The sequence below is a fragment of the Epinephelus moara genome, chromosome 3, assembly GCF_006386435.1.
Source record: "Epinephelus moara isolate mb chromosome 3, YSFRI_EMoa_1.0, whole genome shotgun sequence".
Taxonomy (NCBI): domain Eukaryota; kingdom Metazoa; phylum Chordata; class Actinopteri; order Perciformes; family Serranidae; genus Epinephelus; species Epinephelus moara.
This window is the reverse complement of record NC_065508.1, coordinates 23227234-23246566: the sequence shown is the minus strand read 5'-3', so window position 1 is coordinate 23246566 and position 19333 is coordinate 23227234. Positions and strand designations below refer to the sequence as shown.

Sequence of the window (19333 nt, the reverse complement as noted above, 5' to 3'; positions counted from 1 at the left end):
CAAAAGTTTTGCTCGTAATACTAGGAGGATCTGAATTCTGGCTTGTGCTGCCAATTTTCCCTGAAAGGGAACCTTGAAATAAAATCCACTTAAGCCCTGTGTCTTCCCCTCCAGAGTATAGTTAAATCCTGGCTGTGTATGGACATGATTACAGAGTGCCACGGGTCTTACATCAGTGCAGAACCTTGACTTCCAGCAGGAAGCCTGGTGCACGGGTCAATTATGGCAATACCTTGTTTTGCTTTAAGATGGAGGATGTGTTCTTCATGCTCAAACACACCGGCTGCACCTGAGATTTAAACTGTAACAAAGCCCACCTCTTCGTCGAAAGTGTAAATAAATAAAACACAGCTTGTTGGAGGTATATAGCTCTTGGCCGCGAGTGTAGAGAAGGGGTTATTACGAGACAATGCTGGTGTGCTCCTGTGCTGCACATGGCTACGCTGAGGCCTGTGAACAACACAGATCCGTTTGCTCAGCAGCTGAGCGGGGGGACACGGAGATGCTCCTTTCACACTGAGCTGAGCACCGACAATCGGGGCTTTGTCAGGGAGGCATCTGCTGTTCCGGCTTACAGGAAGAATACATGTTTCTTCAAAAAGTGCACTCAGTGGGGTTATCAGTGTTAAAGATAAGGTGGCTTCATGTCAACAAACAAAGTCTATGTACTGTATGTGGAAGGGTTTTAACAGCAGCAGTCTTTGTTTTCACGAAACAAGTAGGAGAAAACAGGAAAAATACTTCAGTTTAGTCCTGGGGATCATGTCTTTAAGTGACTAAAATAAGCCCTGGGGTATTGAGTCAGTTAACAGCACCCATTTACTGTCAGCAGAAGAAAGCTACTGCAGAAAACTAGAATGAACCTGGATAGATTGAAATAGGTTTTTAATAATCCCATTTATTACAGGTGTTTGTCAGCTTTAAACTCAGTTTAGCATTTGGTGGAGCATTGCCATTGGCCACAAGTACAAAAGAGTAATTACTTAGGGCTTAAATAAAGCTGTAACACAAACGCAGCTACAATACCTTGCTTTTCTAACTGTCAGTACAGTAGCTGTTATTGAAATTCCTCTTAAAAAGACTTGTACACCAGATTGGAATTCACAGCAAATAATTGACAGGAAGGCCAGACTCCATGCCACAGCAAACCCACAGAATACATTTGTTCTACGAAATTACATATTAACCAAATCACAATGGTAACAATGGAGCCCGAAAGCCACGATTTGCATTACTGAGCAATACTAGTCAAACCTGTCCACCTCACATACCCAGCATTGCACAGACTTTAGACTTTATTTGAAGATAAAAGGTAATTGTAAAATAAATATTTACCAGGTGTCTTGAGATAATGTAGCGGTCGTATGACCTCAACAACCCTCCCTGTAAAGCCACATCCTTGTTGATCAGTGAAGTGAAACACGCAAGAATTTTTTTTTTATTCAATGTATTGTGACCGGAACTTGAGGGTGAAGTGCCCATTTTCAGCCAGCAATCATTAACAGTGGCAACCTTGAACACGACTGAAATTCCACATAAAATTAAACTTCCTTTAGCTTTTTCTTTAAAAAAAAAAAGAAAAAAAGAAAAACATGTAGGTTATTTGCAGAAAGCAAGAATTCCACTAGTATGCTGTCCTTCCTTCTGCCCAGTTGGACTTAATTATTGTAAAACATTGCTGCAGGTATCATGATTCAACTTTCTCAAATCACATTTTGCTTTAAAAATACCAGCTACTGCACATTCACCTATTTAGAGTGGCACTTCTGACCTGATTCAATTATTTCCTCCTAAGACAAATCACAGCCCCACTGCGCCATCTTGTGTTCACTCATAGACAGGACTAGACTTGACAACACATGAAAGCCTATTGCACATCTAGCTTGGGGGAAAAAAAGCCAAACACAAAAGCCAAACATCTTTTTGGAGCGTTTTATTACTTTTTTGACAAATATATATGAAGGTTTTCCTATTAAGGAAACATTCTTTCAAAAGATACGTTTACAGCAAATTCATTCCTGCAGAGAGACAGGAAACATGAGAAATCATCAGAAGACATGATGGAACTAACCATTTCTATTTGTGCCCAGGAAAGGTAAGGGTGCAATTTAATCATTTATAATGAATTCATGACAGCGATACAGATGTCAGTCAACGCCAATGGGACATTTTTCAACATCTGAATTATCATGATACATGGGGTGAATTATTCGTTTCGCATCAAGGCACACAAGCATTGCTTTTTTTTGCCAAGACATTGGTCCCATTGGGCAGTACAACTGTACAAACTACAGAATAATAAAAAAAAACCCAAAACATAACATAGGGCTTGGTTTGCAGGATAACAACAAAAGGAAATCTCAAAGAATTTAGATCAATAATGTACACAGAAATATTGAGTTCAGAACTTGGGACCTCAATTGGGGTTGAGACACGTTAGTTCCTAAGTATGGTGGTGGTGACATCTCAAACGCAATGCTCAAATCTGCTAGCCGTGAAGGAAGACCTGCAACTCTTAAAGAGGATGTAGCTCAGTGAGGGATCGCTTTTCCTGCTGTATGAACTCCTGTAAGCTTCTTTTTCCCTGCCTGAAGTTGCTCTCCCTCCTTGAAAACGGCAAGATGACCTGGAGTCTGAGGAGAGTTTCAATGTTACCAAAACTTCTTATCTGTGACGTCTTGAGCGTATCAAGCACAGTAGTTGGGAGATAGCCTGCCAGGGGATCCAACCATCTCTCCTTCCACAACCTCATCTCAGAGTGAAGAGAGACCTGATCTGGCAAGTCCTCCTTATACAGGCGGAAAACAAGACCACTAAGAATGCTGGTTTCTACTTTGGACATTGCGTAAGGCACAATCTCCAGACACCTCAAGGTATCCAGTACCTTTTCTGTGAAGAGGTCATCAATTTCTGCTATTGAGTGCTCTACAGCTTTCATGCTTACCGATTCTTTGTAAAACTCACTCAATGGCTCGAGAAGCACTGAATGCAACATTGTTACATCGAGTTTAGAAGCCAGCGTGGTGGCTTCCTCAAACCAGGCCTTGTGATGCGTGTCAATATCGCTCTTCAGTTTACTGAGGGATGCTTTCACATCAGGCAAATTATTCACAGCGAGTAACATATCTAAGGGTTTGCCCTGAAGAGACTGACTTAGCTTTTTAGTTACACTCAAGATGTTCTTCTGCACCACTGTTGATAGGATAAACTCAAAGTTTCTGATCGCATTGAAGAACTGTGATGCTTGCTGCTGGTTCGGAGTGCTTCCCTCCCCTTTCAACTCATTCAAACAGAGCATGACAGCTTCCAAAATCTCTGCCATCACCTCATGCATGTCATGACTCTTCTCCCAGTTTTTGATGAGCTTGTCTCTCAGCTCGTTGCCCTTTCCTTCATCCTGCTGGAATACGTGAATGATCATGTCTTCCAGTTTGTTCTGGCGTTCTGCATCCTCTGTGAGCCAATGTAATATTTTACCTACGAGAACTGCTCCATCAGCTGCTTCTTCAACGGGAGAAGATTTAGCCAGCCAAACATTAAGAGACAAAGCAGAGCTGACAGTTCTTACAGCATGGGGGTATGTCGTAGCTATAGCTAAACTTACAGCCCTCATCTGAGCTCCTACTTCACCAACACTCAGCATGGCCTGCCCTCTACAGTACTCCATGTTCAGCCCCCATTTCTCAGACAGGGCAGTCTGAATAGCTTCTGCAAGGGCAACTGGGTCATCACCGAATGGGATGAAGGCCAGCGTTTCCTCACACTGGATGTCCTCTTTGTTTAAGTACCTGATGCACAACGGGATGTAGATCTCACCGTCAATTTCAACAGCTTGCTCAGTTATAATTGTAAAGAACTGAGAGTCCCAGAGTTCCTTGAGGATTTGTTCACGCAGCTGTGGCTCGTAGAAAGACACTGCTTTTCTTGGTCCTTGAGCTACCTCTGCTGTCACTTTACTTTCTGCAGGTTTTACTTCTCCATCAGCAGGCTTCTCTGCTACACTGGAGGAGTGCGATTCTGCTGGTGCCGCCGGTTTTACCTCCACACCTGATTTCAAAAGTAAAAATACATGTTGATTGCACACATACAAATTCACCCGCTAGCAAAATGGTTATTTTTGTCATCTCATTGTTTGAATCAAAGACACAGTGATGCTTTTATAAATCAAGTTGCCACGAATGGACTTACCACTGTCCAACTTTAGTCTTTGCAAAGTTCCCATCACCTAAAAAAATATGTGGTGCAGATTAGAATGGCTGTAAAAATCCTATAATATTTGGATACAACAGGACAAATAATCAAATATCTATCTTAAAACTATTTTAAATGTACCTGGGAAAGACATGGTCTGCTCTCTGGATCAATCTCCATACACTTCTCAATGACCTCTGGCAGTCTCTGTAGTGTTGTGCAGTGAAAGAGGAGCACCACATGATCCTTTCTGCTGCCTTTGCATACAGTGTGTTTCAACAGATCCCTCATTGCATTCAGAGTGGTCTTCATCAGGTCCCACTCCATACTGACACTAGGCAGGACAGCTACAAGCCTAAGCAGTGAGGTAACAGTTGGGTGGCTCTTTGACTCAGGATGGACAAGTGTTTCAGCGATGGATGATGGAGGAGCAGCATCCTGGTATTTCTCTCTCCAGACAGCAGACCATGCATTGATTTCCTGCTCGGCTGCTTCGGGTTCAGAAAGATCTGTAAGGTAGAGGCTGAATGGCTTGTCTGTGGACTCTGACAGAATGGGCTGTGGATTGCAGGAGGGCAGTAACGACAGGACCGACAGGGCCTTCAAGTGGCTGTCTGAGAAGCAGTACTTCATTTCATCGGTGAGACTTCTGAGGAGAGGAACACTAAGGTTTTCTCTGTAATATATCTCAGGTGATTCATAGCTGTTGGCCTCCTCTGAGAAGCACACTTGCTCAGGAGCTACCTTGGTTGCTAGCTGGAATGCCTGCTCGAACCAAGTGGAGTGCAGGGTGCTCACGTTTTCTAACATTTTGTTAAGAGTCTCTATGATCGAGGGAATTTTTTCCACTTCACAGAGAATATCAGCAGGATTTCCACAGCGGAATACAGTGCTACAGTTACGAAGAGGAGCACAAGCGTTCTTCAAAATCACTAGGGTGACAATGAAATCCATATTTCTCAGAGCGGTGGAGAGAACTTGTGCATGCATTGACTTGGCACCTGTTGCACTAGAGCTAACAGCATCCAGGCAGCTGAGGATGCCCTCTAATGTGTCAGCGAGTATGTCAAAGAAGTCCTCTCTCTTTTTCCACCTTGAGCAACAGGTTTCTGGTATTTCCTCCAGGGCCTCTCTTGGCATATTCAAAAGCCCATCAACAGCCTGCGCTAGCTGTCCCTCCAGACAAGGAGATTCGTCAAAGAACAGCAGCAGGTCTTCTGTGATGTCCAACATTTTTGCTACTGAGGGGCAAGGCACACTTCCTGCCAGCCAATGGGCAAGGCCGCAAGACTCACTGGGTGTTACAACAGCGAGCGGATAACTCTTGAGGAAATCCAGAGACATTTTCTTCAGGCTTTGATAACCTGAGCCCAAGTGCATGAATGCTTGTCCACGACACTGAGACATTGGTAAGCCCCAGTCTTCAGTGAGAATCTTCGCAAGTCTAGTGGCTTGTGTCTCAACGTGACAGTTTTCATCAAATGGTAAGAAACCCATGAGCTCTACCTTTGGGGCAGATTCTCCAACATACCTGACAAAAACAGGCAGGTGGGTCTTGTCAGCAATTTTTACAGGTTTGTCTGTGATAAGTGAGAAGAACGGTGACTCCTGGATTTCCTTGAGAATGACATCTCGGATTCCATTTATCAGAAGGTTCACCATTTCATCATCACCTATAGAAGGTGTGCTTTTGCTCTCATTTCCAAACCAGTGGCAAATGCTAAGCTCCTGGATGAAAAGCTCTCTGTCCTCTTCTGAGAGATCAGAGAGACTGCCATTCTTTTTTCCCAGTAGTGCGGCCAGTTTGAATACTGTCGCCAAACTCTGACGATTGTCACCTGAGTGCCCATTCTCGTCTGCTGGTTTCATTTCTTGGTCCTCAATCTTGACAGGAGATTGTTGATTTTTAAGCTCTTCAGGTTCCTCTTTGACACAATCAACTAAATATAGAGAAAAACAAATCACACAACACTGGTTAAGACAATCATTTAAATCAAGGCAAAAGCTACTTTCAATAACTTCGTATGGGCATTAGTAACTCTTGTTTTCTTTTCAGTTGTTAGTAAATCATATAAAACAAAAAAACATCCAACATACCTTCCATATTATTCTCAGAGTTTCTGACAAAACTTTTGGATTCCTTGTCCTGCAAATATAGCCAAGAAAATGAAAATTAGTCAGGCATTCATATTGATAATAACATACAGGGAATAAAATAAGAATAAACCAGAAATATAACACAGACATTTTTTATGAAAGAATACAACCACATACCAGACATATACCCTCCAAGGCTTGCGGAGTAACCTTCAAACACTGGGTCACCATGCGGTCCAGGTCTCTGCTGAAGTCTGTGCTCACCTGCAGCAAAGCCAAGCACGGGGACCTGTCTTTGGGATTTGTATTTCTCAGGTACTCTTGGAACTTCTTGTGGCGCATTATGACACCACAGTCCTCCAGTGCTGTGCTGGGTAGCACGGACATAATCCTCAGCAGTGCATTGATGTTACCGAAGTACTGCATGAGTGGCAGGCGCAACGTCTGAAATATTGAGCCTGGGATGGTCACAGATGCAACTTTGGTCTTCCACGTTACTCTCCAACAGCACAGCTCTGTGAAGAAGTTGTCGGCATCAGGAAGGTCACTGCTGTAGAGGGGAGGCTTTGACTTCAAGCTCTCAAACATGTAACTCACTGTGACTGAGCATGGAACTAGGGAGAGGAAGTTCAGAGCTTCTTTGTGGTCCTCTGAAAAATGATCCTTCACAGCATTGATGAGGTTATCAACTAGGGGCACACTCAAGCCATCTTTGTAAAAACCCACTGGCTTAATCATGCCGTCTCTTGGCAAAGAATTCTCAGGCACTTCAATCTGCACTCTTAGACTCTGTGCCATTGCACAGGCCTCATCGAACCAGTTCTGGTGAAACACCTTCATGTTTGTTTTCACTCGGTTCAGAGTGGCCACAATACCACTGATTTGGCAAAGTTGGGATGCGGCACTGAAGTGGTCCTTCTGGAGACCCGCGCTTAGCTCTCTGGTGAAAGAGGACGCATTCTTCAAGACCACCATAGCGATGATGAAATCAAACTCCATTACCTTGCGGAGGAGTCCCCCAGCTTGGTCAGACACAAAGGCTTTCCATCTCTGTGGGTTATTTTTGATCTTCTCCAGACATTCAACCAGGGGTTCCAGCATCTGCACAAACACCTCATAAGAATCGTGCTTCTCTTGCCAAAGGGCACAGAACTTCCCCTGTAACTCTTGAACCTTTTCATAGCTCTCTCTAAGACCAAAAGCTATCACATGGTCTAGCTGTTTTTGTAGAGTAGCGCTGCTGCCAAAAAACATCAACACTTCTTCAAATGTATCCAGGGCTCTCTTAACAGCAGGCACTGGGATGGATTTTGACCACCATGTGTTGAAAGAGTAGGAAGAGCAGTGTGTGCTTATAGCGAGAGGATGAGTCTCCTGGACTTTGCAGGCAAAGGCTTTCAGCTTGTAGGAAACATCACCAGAGCCGAGGTATGCTTGACCTCTGCAGTTATTTAAATCAAGACTCCACTCAACTGTTACTATTTCATGGAGACGCTGTACCATGGCATCACAGTCAAGATCTGCCTCAAGAAAACCCATCAACTCCAATCGCATGACATCAAAACTGTCCACAAACCTCAGGAAGAGGGGAAGATAGTCTTTCTCCCCCAACTTCACAACACGGTCGATGAACAAGGAAAAGAATGAAGTCCCCACTTCCATGAGGATTCCCTCCCTGACAGCATTCTCGCACACAGTGAGAACTTCTTTCATTTCAGACTTGGTCACATACTCGACCTCTCCTTCGTGAGCAAGAGCGTCACTGTTTTGCCTGCTTTGAGTGCTGTATGCAGCCGTCACTGCAGCCTGCAGAGCAGATTTAAGAGCTTCTCTATCAGTCTCCGCACACTTCATCTCCACAAGCCTTTCAGCATCCATCTCTAGGTTTATGTACTGTAACTCTTCTTCAGTGTCCTTTTCAGCATGGTTCCCATGGGATGCCACTGAAATGAGAGGTGAGAGTGGTCTTGAAAATCAAAGGCATTAGTAAATCAGCAAATGTGCATATTCAAGATTGTAGTTAAACAAAAATTTTCATTTTGCCCCAGTTACTTCAACTGAACTAATTTAATCCCAAAACATCTTTTTAAATGTAGCCATTATTGTGTGTACTACCCATATATTTGTCTACAGCTCTATTTCCAGAACAACATTTCCTTAAATTGGCATATTATGTGATAGAATAGCTGTGCCATTAACCAAAAATGTGGCATGCTGAAATGGTAAATGAATAATTTCAAAGCCATCTCACCTTGCGGAGGCTTCTCCTTTGTGTCATCATCCTGAAATAAACATTCACATAGTTTAATGTAATTTCAGCAAGAACAGTTGTTTTATCACAAAAGAGGGCAATGAAATTTCAACATTGCTCTGCTAATGAGAATCTACTAACCGTTTGAAGCAGTTGCAAGATGTCTGGATGCTTCTGGGTATATGACTCCACCATTTGTTCCACATTGAAGTGCACATCTTGGTTCACGTAGACATATGCCATGCTGCATTTTCTTTGGTCCTCTGGCGTGGCTCTCAGGTATGAGTGGCACCGCTCAAGTACCATATGGTACTGACCATACACATCTGCTTCTGCATTTACACACGGAACAGTACCCAACACCCGCAGCAGGCTCTGCACATTTGGGTAAAACCCAATATCTGGAATCTTGAGCGTGGCAAACACTGTGGTAGGTAGGATTCTGCGCTTGCTCGCATGCCTCCACTTCACTTCCCAACAACCAAGCTCTTCGTAGAACGTGTCAGGCCTGGCAAGGTTGTTCAAGTTGGCGTCTGCTACTTTGTCCCTGCGAATGCTGAAATTGTGGTCAGCCATGTAAGATGGCACTAACGAAAGCCATCGGAGAATCCTTACCATCTCTGTGCTGAACACTCTCTTCACCTCTGCGACAAGATACTGCAAGATAGGCCGGCTCAGAGTTTCTCTGTAAAAGTCCTCCAGTGGTGTTTCATTTGTGTCTCCTTGGTCCATCTCTGGTTTAGTGACCTCCACTCCCAACTTCTTTGCTCTGCCAACTGCATCTGAAAACCATTTCCTGTGGAATATTGCGAGCTCCTGTTGGTATTTGCTTACCAGCTTTAAGGCATTGGAAATTGTGTACTGCAACGTACTGCTGATGCTAATTATTCCCCTGAGACTCGAGTTGAGTATGCTCACACAACAGAGGGTGTTCTTCAGAACAACAAGTGTGATGATGAAGTTGAAATTCTTCAATACTGGCTTGAGCTTGGCCATCTGTTCAGCAGTATCTTCATCTACCTTTGAAATCATCTCATTGATGCAGTTCAGGAATGGCTCCAGAATGTCCAACATGGTCTGGAAGGCATCAGTGCCATATTCCCAATTCTCGCCGACTGCTGCTTTGATCCTGTCCACTTCCCCTTTTACATGCCCATATGTCATCTGGATCTTTCCCTCCAATCTTTTCCACAGCTCTGGTGTTCTCCTGAGTAACGAGGCCACCTCCTCTACAGTGTTGGCAACATTCTGAATGGAGGGCACAGGCATGCAGCGAATAATCCATATATTGAAGGCATATGGGTCACTTGGTGACAGGACTACTTGTGGGAACTCCTGCAGAATCCTGGAGGTAAGGTCTCGCATTTTCTGACACATGCTTCCTGTAACCAGATACGTCAGTCCTCTGCAGTGCTCCATCCTCAGCCCCCACTTGTTTCGCAGCTCTGAGAGAAGCATGTAAAACAGATTCTCTGCATCCATGTCGCATGGCAAGAACCCAATGAGGTGCTTCTGTGGGAACCCGTCTACTGTGACAGACCTGATGAAAACTGGGATCTGCTCCTTTCCCTCTATACTTGTCACATCCTGAAGCAGAATGGAGAAGAATCGCGCCAGTCTGAGGCTGTTTTGGATCTCCTCACGCATGAGGTCTTCGCTAAACTGGAGGATTTCTTTCTTGTCAATTTTCTCCACACAGATACGATTGAGAGCCTGCTGTCCCCTCGCGCCTCCGATGGGCTCATCAGTGTTGATGTTTGCACCGTTTATGCTGAATCCAGTCAGTGCCAGGATTTCCTTGAAATAGACTTTCAGAGTTTCTTTTGCTTTAGAGTTGGCTACATCCTCTTGGGTTTGGTTCTCTTTTTGCAGTTCAGGTGCTGCACTGTTCTCGCCAGATACTTCTGTCCTCTCCTCAGTCACTTCTGTTGTTGCTGTGTTTTCTGATGAGAAAGAGAAAAACCTGAGTAAAAGCCTGAGATCATTTTAATAGCTGCTAATTCAATCAATGGATAAAAATTTACAGCAGTGGCTACTACAGTCTCACAGACTAAACCTCAAGGGGCTTAAATGAGACAATTTTCCAAGAATGAAGTGAACTAGTTACTGTACCTTTTGTTTTCTTCACAGACGTGGGGTCCTCTTCAGACTAGGTAAATGGAAAGGATAATTCAAGGTTTGCATTCTAGTGTCTTAATGTGTCATAGAAAATGTTCAGAAGACAAATATTAAAGATTGAATATAACACTTACAGGATCTCTAGCTCGTTTCCTGTTGCAGATTGATTGATTATTCACAGGCATTGTTGAGTCAAATATTGTTGGAACAGCATCTTCCCTTAAGACACAACTGGAAGCGCTCTGAAAAACAATAAGCAGAGGATCCCACTTTTATCCTAATCCTCAATATTCTATAGCCCCGTTTCCACCAAGCAGTACGGTGTGGTACAGTTCAGTACGCATTTTTTCCATTTCCACTGTGAAAAGTTGTGGATGGTATCAATGAAACGTTCCGTACCATCCCCATTTTTGGTCCCCCCTCTGTTGGGGTACCTAGCACACAGATCTGGTACTAAAAGGTGGAGCTGTGAACACTGCAGTCTGTTGATTGGTCAATAGAGGACGATCACTCTGCTCAGGGCTGAGTTGTGGCTGGTTTTGAACTGTGAGAGTTTTATCAGTAGACTGTAACTATAGATTGAAAGGATGTTTTGCTGTGTCTCGCAGCAGCTGGAGTCGGAGTAAAAATAACTTAATTCACTGGGCCAACTGCCGGCTTTTTAAGGTGGAACATTAACTTGTAATGTTACTCAACGCATGAATTGACGACATGAATCCATCAACACACCTTCAATTTCACTGTGACAACTATGACCATTGCTTTAGCTTTTTATAACATAAACTTTTAGCAATGAGTTGATCTTAAAACATTTATATATTAATTTCGACCAGGATGGCATATATCCCAATACTCATTTGGAGGGGGAAAAAAATTGCAGACCGCTGTTCCTGCGGACTCCGGCAACACTAAACTCCCGAGCTTGCCTTAGAAAGACGAAATGAACAAACCTGCTATTTTTAAATACCCCATCGAGAGAGACTCTCACTGCAGCCTGTTTTATTTTGTTCTGAAAATGTCGGCATGCAACCTCGTTCCGTGGACGATAAACAAGGTGCAGACTTCCATCTGTTTGCAGTGAAGGGTTACTTTTGGCTCCAAAGGTACCATATCTAAAGTGTTTGGTGGAAATGGGGCTTATATGAAGCAGGGAATTCCCCACTGACTAGTCAACACAATATGATATGGAGCTTAAGAAATCTAACTAAATATATAGCAGCACTGAGTACACAAATGTTGAATAACAAAACCTTTACTAACTCTGATGATTTGTGCAGCTATAAAATAAAAAAGACTTTCAATGACCCCCATTTTTGCACTGACAAACTGTCTGATAAACCAAAGGGTTTCAGTAGCCGTTTAAAAAAGGAAGTTTGTAAAATTTTTAAAACCCAATCACATTAGTAATATAGCACTAAAAACCACCAACTTGTGTTACTACTACTACTAATAATAATGATAATACAATTAATTTGATATAGCACCTTTCACACATATGAAATTCACAAAGTGCCTCACAAAATACAATCAAGCAATCAAACAATAATAATCAATAAAAAGAAAGGCAATATAACAAATAAAACAAAGCAACAAAAAGAAAGTAAAACAACGAGGCTACTGAGGCCTCGGGCAGAAACATACCAGGGAACAAGCACGAGAAAATTTAGGGTGGGACAAAGGCCATTTTGAAAAGATCGGTCTTCAGTTGTTTTTTAAGTTACTAAAGAGGCCGCAGACCGTAAACCTAATGGACGAGAGCTCCATAGTGTTGGAGCCACTTCTTCAAAGGCACGAGCACCTTTTGTTTTGAGTCTTGAGCAGGGGACAGCCAGTAGATCATTGTCAGTAGACTTACGGGACCTACTGATAATACATGGATGGAGGAGGTCACTGATGTATTCAGGTGCCTGACCCTGGAGGCACCGAGTTACATGTGACGCCACTGCATTACACTAATCGAATGCACAAATGAGTTTCTAATATTCTTAACACCTATGGTTTTTGACACTGTAAGCTTCAAAGACAGGAATCATTACTGTTGCTTTAAAATGCACTAGACTGTTTAGGTGTACCTAACAAACAGGTAATCCAGGTTTACATACAGTTGTGAAAAAGCATATTAAGTGTTACTAGCCTGCGGTATTTGCTTACTTAGAACAGCACTAGTCTGGTTCTAATAACAAAAAAAATAGGTCAAAATTACAATTATAATTATTATTATTACTGAAAACATTTACAAAAAGGTTATGGGCAACAGATATGATTCTTACCTGACGACAGATCACAGAGGGCTCAAAGTGCTTTGCACAAAGTCTGTACAGCTTATGCAACTGTTCAGGAGGTTCTGATGCCAAATCTTGGCGGTGACAGTTGTTCAGCCATTGTTTGCATCTGAAAAAACAGCAGGATAAGGCATAAGTTGTTGTTGGGGTCACAGCCATAGACTCAATAATTAAACCAAGCATTAGCCAAAAAACTTGCACACGAATGTTCTGTGTTCTAAATGTGCTAAATAATGACCTGACGAACAGATATGAGCTCTCAAAGGTTGCTTTAATTAAGACACTGTTCATTGTGATGTAACAGCCTAACATGGGTGAGCATGGCGAATCTTTGCATTACTAAAATGTCACCATAGCAGCAGGTCTGAACTGTACCCTATAAACAACTGATAGGACTGCTTGAGCTACGGCTTGTAAGGTTATAAAATACTGAAGGACCAAGAACTTCAACAGAAAAAAACAGCTACAATATTCATTCAATGACATTTCATCTTATTTCAGAGAGTTCAACATGCTTAGTGAGCGAAAAACTTTTTTTTTTTGTTATTACATTTGTCTGCATACTAGGGCTGCAACTAACGATTATTTTCATTGTCGACTAATATGTCGATTATTTCTTCGATTAGTCGACTAATCATTTTATCGAAAAATGTGTCAAAATGTTGGTGTGTCTCTCACAAACCCCAAAATGATGTCATCTAATGTCTTGTTTCGTACTCACGCCAAAGGATTTTAGTTCATCGTCATGGGAGAGTGTGTAAAGCTGCCAATATTTGAACGTAAGAAGCTGCAATAAGAGTATTTGGGGTACTTTTACAGTACTTTTCTATGGAAAACGACTCAAACCGATTAGTCGACTACTAAAATAGTCAACGATTATTTTAATAGTCGATTAGTCATCGATTAGTCGACTAATCTTTGCAGCCCTACTGCATACATTATATTACTGCATTGGTCCAAACTACTGTATCGGACCTGCAGTCTATGTTTCTTTATAAAATCTTTGTCTCAGTCATCTACGTAATAACTCTTGTACTCTTTATGAATTTTGTTTGAATATTTTTGAAGACTGTAAAAGAAAAAATATTGAAAAAGAAAAGTGAAATAAGTCATGTGACCCATTAGCACTCCTGTGAGTGCTCATGTGATCCTGTTGAGCAAGCTTGAAGAAGCCATGGGTGAAACACTTTGCTCGCTCTTAATAAAATCACAGCAATTCAGTTCGGTGCGCGGTGGTTTATGTTCACGAGATGTTCCTGCGGCCAACCGACACCTGATCCTTGAGACTGGCTGTGCAGAGGGAGTTCTGTTAACTCATGAACTCGCTTTACTAAATGTGCAAATTGCTATGTGGAGATACTAGTTCAAATACATTTTTAGCCTAACAACATTTATAGACAACTGTGTTTGTGAGAGATGCTTCTGATGTTTACTGCACATGCATTAGGGCTGCACGATATGAAAAAGAAAAAAATATATATCGTACTTTGATTATTTTACAGATACTGCAATTGCCTTGCATTTTTCTGGGGAATGGTAATTTCATTTTCATTCATTCATTCATCTTCTAACCGCTTCATCCTCTTGAGGGTCGCGGGGGGGCTGGAGCCTATCCCAGCTGACATCGGGCGAGAGGCAGGGTACACCCTGGACAGGTCGCCAGACCATCGCAGGGCCGACACATAGAGACAAACAACCATTCACACTCACAGTCACACCTACGGACAATTTAGAGTTAACAATTAACCTAGTCCCCAATCTGCATGTCTTTGGACTGTGGGAGGAAGCCGGAGTGCCCGGAGAGAACCCATGCTGACACGGGGAGAACATGCAAACTCCACACAGAAGGGCTCCCACACCCGGGATCGAACCGGCAACCCTCTTGCTGTGAGGCGACAGTGCTAACCACCACACCACCGTGCCGCCCGTAATTTCATTTATTTATCTTTTAATTAAACAATTATAAAAATGATGATGGTGGTGTGATTCTTGCTAGAGTCTGTATCAAACAAGCACGTTTCCTTACACCCAGGGTTGGAAATTAATCTATTGTAATCTATTGAGTGGCTGGTAAAGTTTGGAATCCACCAGACACAGTGGCAGGTGGACAAAAAGTTAATTTCCAACCCTGCTTACATCTGGAATATCATTTGAAGGCCGGGGCCTGTATGGGGTTGGCTTGTGGAACGAGCTGCGTGATGAGTTGAAACAAAGCACATACATAAACCAATTAAAAAAAACTATACAAAAAAGATATTTGTGGCAGATATATAGATAAGGAAAGGTTGTGTCAGGGGACTGCATATTGTTTTGTAACACTGGGTGGTACTTGGACCGTAAATAAACTGGGTTTATTACTTATTTATTAACAAGGTGGTAGATAGATTGGGGATTGTTGTTTATTAGTTAAATATTAAATTGGGAATTCATGCATTCATTCATCTCTGCAGCACCACAATCATCTGTTCATCTCAATTAATCTATTATGGTAACTGTGACACATTAAAAAATTGCACCTCCTGCAGTTTGAATATTGCATTTGGCCATATTACAATTCTGATAATATTTCAATTAACTGTGCAGCCCTGACCGTGACCACATCACACATGTTAAAGAGGTCATATCTGCAACAATAACATGGATTTGATTTATACAATTCTGCTTTAATTAGCTGCATCTGTAACAAAACCCTGCCTCAGTGCTGGCGCTAATAAAACAGGTACCAAGTTGTGACATATTGCTAAAAAGCCTTCACCACTTCACAAGCTCTTTGCTCTCATAACACAAATTCCTCCTCTCCCTCTCAGCTGATTTTATTGATGCATGCACAGAATGAGGCTGGATGGATTTGCCCACCAGCAAATGAGATTTACCTCTCTAAATTTAACACAATATCAGGCTGGTGACAGATTATAAACGAGCACAGGGTGCAAAAGGAGGGGAAGAGAAAAAAATCATTGCAGGGACTGGACGTGAAATATTTTGGTGATCTATAAGTCTTGGCTGGGAGGTTTGCATTTCGTGAGCTGTGATGCAGCCAGCTCAACTGCAGCTGTCAATCAATCACAGTCCTTAAATTACTTGTGTTGCATAGATTTTTATGCAACACAGCACTCCTATGGTTGCACAATAGCACCGGAATCTAAGAGTGAACAGAGCCAGTGAGGAGGTCTGATAAAGGGGGCGCTAGACTGCTATTTATTCATAGGGACATCACCTGTTAAAACTACGTTTATATTAGTTTCTATTGATATCCACAGTACGCTGTGCTGCAAACTGACTCCACTGTATAAACGCAATTTTGTATGCAAAAGCAACAATAACGCAAAGTCAGCTCTATAAATAGGAGGTGTTTTTATTTTGCTAAGCTAACATCAGTTTTCCTACTAATGTTACCGCACTGTGGAGACGGTAGGTGTCGTGTATACCGATGGCGATTTAAATTACAGCACAAAAAGTTTTAAACTATGGTTTCTGTCGGTTTGAGACACACCTGAACACAAAGACAAACGGACTCCAGCTAATATCATGAGTCAGTGTCGGTCTCCGAGGCTGAATGAGTGAGCGGAGTCTGTTTCACACGGACTTTTCTTTCAAGAGTAACGTTAGTCTGCGCCATTTTCGACAGAGTTGTGTCACTGTTAGCCAACATGATGTTAAGCTAACGCCAGTGCTAACAGTGGATAGCTAACACATTCATTCTGCATGCTCGCTGGCTCGTTTTTTTTACACCCACATCTCAATGAAATAAGCACAACTCTTACCGCTCCGGGTCCAAAGGGAAGCTGAAGAGTGGAGGGGAGTTTTCGGATCCCCCTTGCTGGTAATCACAGTTCGCTGCGGCGCAGCAGTCAGTCATTTTGGACTGCAATGATGCTAGCTAGCAAGTTAGCTAGCTTAGCTGGCGGTTGCAAGCTGGCAAGCCTACTGTGAGCAAACCTGCAGGAGAGTCTACAGAGTCATGCCTCGGGCGAAATCTGCAACCGACACAGTTGGGTTTCAGTGTTGTTCTCGCTTAACGTCTCTTTGGTGAACTAAGAACCCACTAATTCCATGCTTTTAAAAGTTGATGTTGCGTGGTGAGCCAAGAGTCGCCGAAAGCGTGTTATCCCATCAACCAGGAACTGGACCGTGCAGTGCAACACGTTGACCAGCAGAGGCCAGGATGGCACCGTCGGCTCCGGCCAAAGAGTTTCATTGTCAAGATAAATCACTTCCTGATTCATTGTAACCGCCCTGTGTCGACTGGTTTGTGCTAATTCCTTTTAAAATTTAGTGATATGCACCATCCAGGCATCAACTAATGTACTTGTTAGCATATCTGACAATTAATTATTGTGTCAGTGTGACGAAACAGATGGATATAGTACTTTATTGACCCCAATTTAGGACATTCTTTTGTTACACCAACAGATTAAAATTTAAAGCAGTAAACAAACAGCAATACACATACCACTCTTGACAGAAAAATGCAACAACAAATAGAAAAAAGATAAATACACTCACCAGCTACTTTATTAGGTACACCTTTTTAGTACCAGGTTGGACCCCTTTTGCCTTTATAACTAGCCTTAATTCTTCATGGCATAGATTGAACAAGGAGCATCACTTTTTCAGCTGCACATCCATGATGAGAATCTCCCGTTCCACCACATCCCAAAGGTGCTCTATTGGACTGAGATCTGGTGACTGTGGAGGCCATTGGAGTACAGTGAACTCATTGTCATGTTCAAGAAACCAGATTGAGATGATTTGAGCTTTGTGACATGGTGCGTTATCCTGCTGGAAGTAGCCATCAGAAGATGGGTACACTGTGGTCATAAAGGGATGGACACGGTCAGCAACAATACTCAGGTAGGCTGTGGTGTTTAAACCATGCTCAGTTGGTACTAAGGGGCCCAAAGTGTGCCAAGAAAATATCCCCCACACCATTACACCACCACCACCAGCCTGAACCGTTGATACAAGGCAGGATGGATCCATGCTTTCATGTTGTTTACACCAAATTCTGACCCTACCATCTGAATGTGGCAGCAGAAATCCAGACTCATCAGACCAGGCAACGTTTTTCCAATCTTCTATTGTCCAGTTTTGGTGAGCCTGTGTGAACTGTAGCCTCAGTTTCCTGTTGTTAGCTGACAGGAGTGGCACCTGGTGTGGTCTTCTGCTGCTGTAGCCCATCTGCTTCAAGGTTGGACGTGTTGTTGGTTCAGAGATGGTCTTCTGCAGACCTTGGTTATAACCAGTGGTTATTTGAGTTACTGTTGCCTTTCTATCATCTTGAACCAGTCTGACCATTCTCCTCTGACCTCTGGCATCAACAAAACATTTTGGCTCATTGGATATTGTCTTTTTTTCGGACCATCATCTGTGAACTCTAGAGATGGTTGTATGTGAAAATCCCAGTAGATCAGGGGAACAAGATGTGCAAAATTTCCATGTGCAAGGTTATTGAAGGGCAAAAACACGGTGGAGTTGGGACAGAAAACCATAAAGCTGACAGCTCTCTGTTAGAGAGAGGTGAGGTGGTGTACAGAGTTATTGCTTTGGACAGGCAACATTTCCTTTATCTGTCCTTGTGACAGCGAAGCACAGACAGATAAAGGAAATCTTTGCCACTGACTTTTATGTGTGTATGTTTATGTAGGCTACACATCAACATATATGCCGTTCAAGCTATTTTTTGCTATAACATTTTTCAATTTAGTTTTTTTAATAGGCTATATATTAATGGGCATGCTCTTGTTGTTTTGACTGCTTAAGAAACACAATAACTTCTTTGGATGTAACCAACCGCAAAGGCATTTCTGGAACTGCTCCTGCACTGTAATTTGAGCTTCTGTTAATAAAAACAAATCTTTGCAAAAAAAACCCACAGTAACTTTGTGATTTCATAGAAGTGCTATGCACGGCAACTTTTGTTGAGTTTAGAATCTTGATTAGTATTCATTGATTATATCACACTTGTCTTTACACAAGCACGACACAGAAACTTTTGACATAGCTCATACAGCTCTCAGTTTCAGCACTGCTCGTTTTGTCTTGATACTCTGATTTGGATTTTCAGCTTCCCGTTCTTTACACTTAAGTAAATTGTGTTAATTTTATTGTTACTGTTGCACCCCATAGACCCTGAATGCTAAACACACCCTATCTATGTCTCAGTAGACCATTTAAATCTCTCTGATCATCCATTTAATTATTTCTGTTAACGTGTCTTGGCAGAAAAGAACGAGTACACTCACTGGACCCTACAGAGTAATTACTCACTTATTAAATTTGTCCCTTTTTTTAAAATATAATTTTCTGATATAAAAATTCATTATTTCCTAGTATCAGTCCTCCTTCTGTCAGTGTCCTTTCCTTCTTACAATGGCAAGTGAAAAACACACAA

The 19333-nt window shown here is 42.3% G+C and overlaps 1 protein-coding gene across 1 annotated transcript; it reads right to left on the bottom strand.

Moving 5' to 3' along the window:
• Positions 1–1918: 1918 nt before the first annotated feature.
• si:dkey-250d21.1 (uncharacterized) lies at positions 1919–17293 on the bottom strand. Its single transcript, XM_050038695.1, has 11 exons — positions 16704–17293; positions 12928–13048; positions 10792–10899; positions 10652–10688; positions 8681–10482; positions 8540–8570; positions 6466–8231; positions 6289–6337; positions 4333–6131; positions 4189–4225; positions 1919–4047 (listed from the first exon to the last, which is right to left on the bottom strand). Exons 1-11 carry the CDS (start codon positions 16796–16798, stop codon positions 2516–2518), a joined length of 7377 nt encoding a protein of 2458 aa, XP_049894652.1. The 5' UTR covers positions 16799–17293; the 3' UTR covers positions 1919–2515.
• Between the last annotated feature and the right edge of the window lie 2040 nt (positions 17294–19333).

Excerpts from the sequence above, each read along its gene's own strand:
- si:dkey-250d21.1 (XM_050038695.1), bottom strand. The coding sequence starts at position 16,798 with ATGACTGACTGCTGCGCCGCAGCGAACTGTGATTACCAGCAAGGGGGA. Across the intron at positions 10,483-10,651 it reads GTCTGTGAAGAAAACAAAAG|AAAACACAGCAACAACAGAA; the intron begins GTACAGTAACTA and ends CTTTCTCATCAG. Across the intron at positions 8,571-8,680 it reads TCTTGCAACTGCTTCAAACG|GATGATGACACAAAGGAGAA; the intron begins GTTAGTAGATTC and ends TGTTTATTTCAG.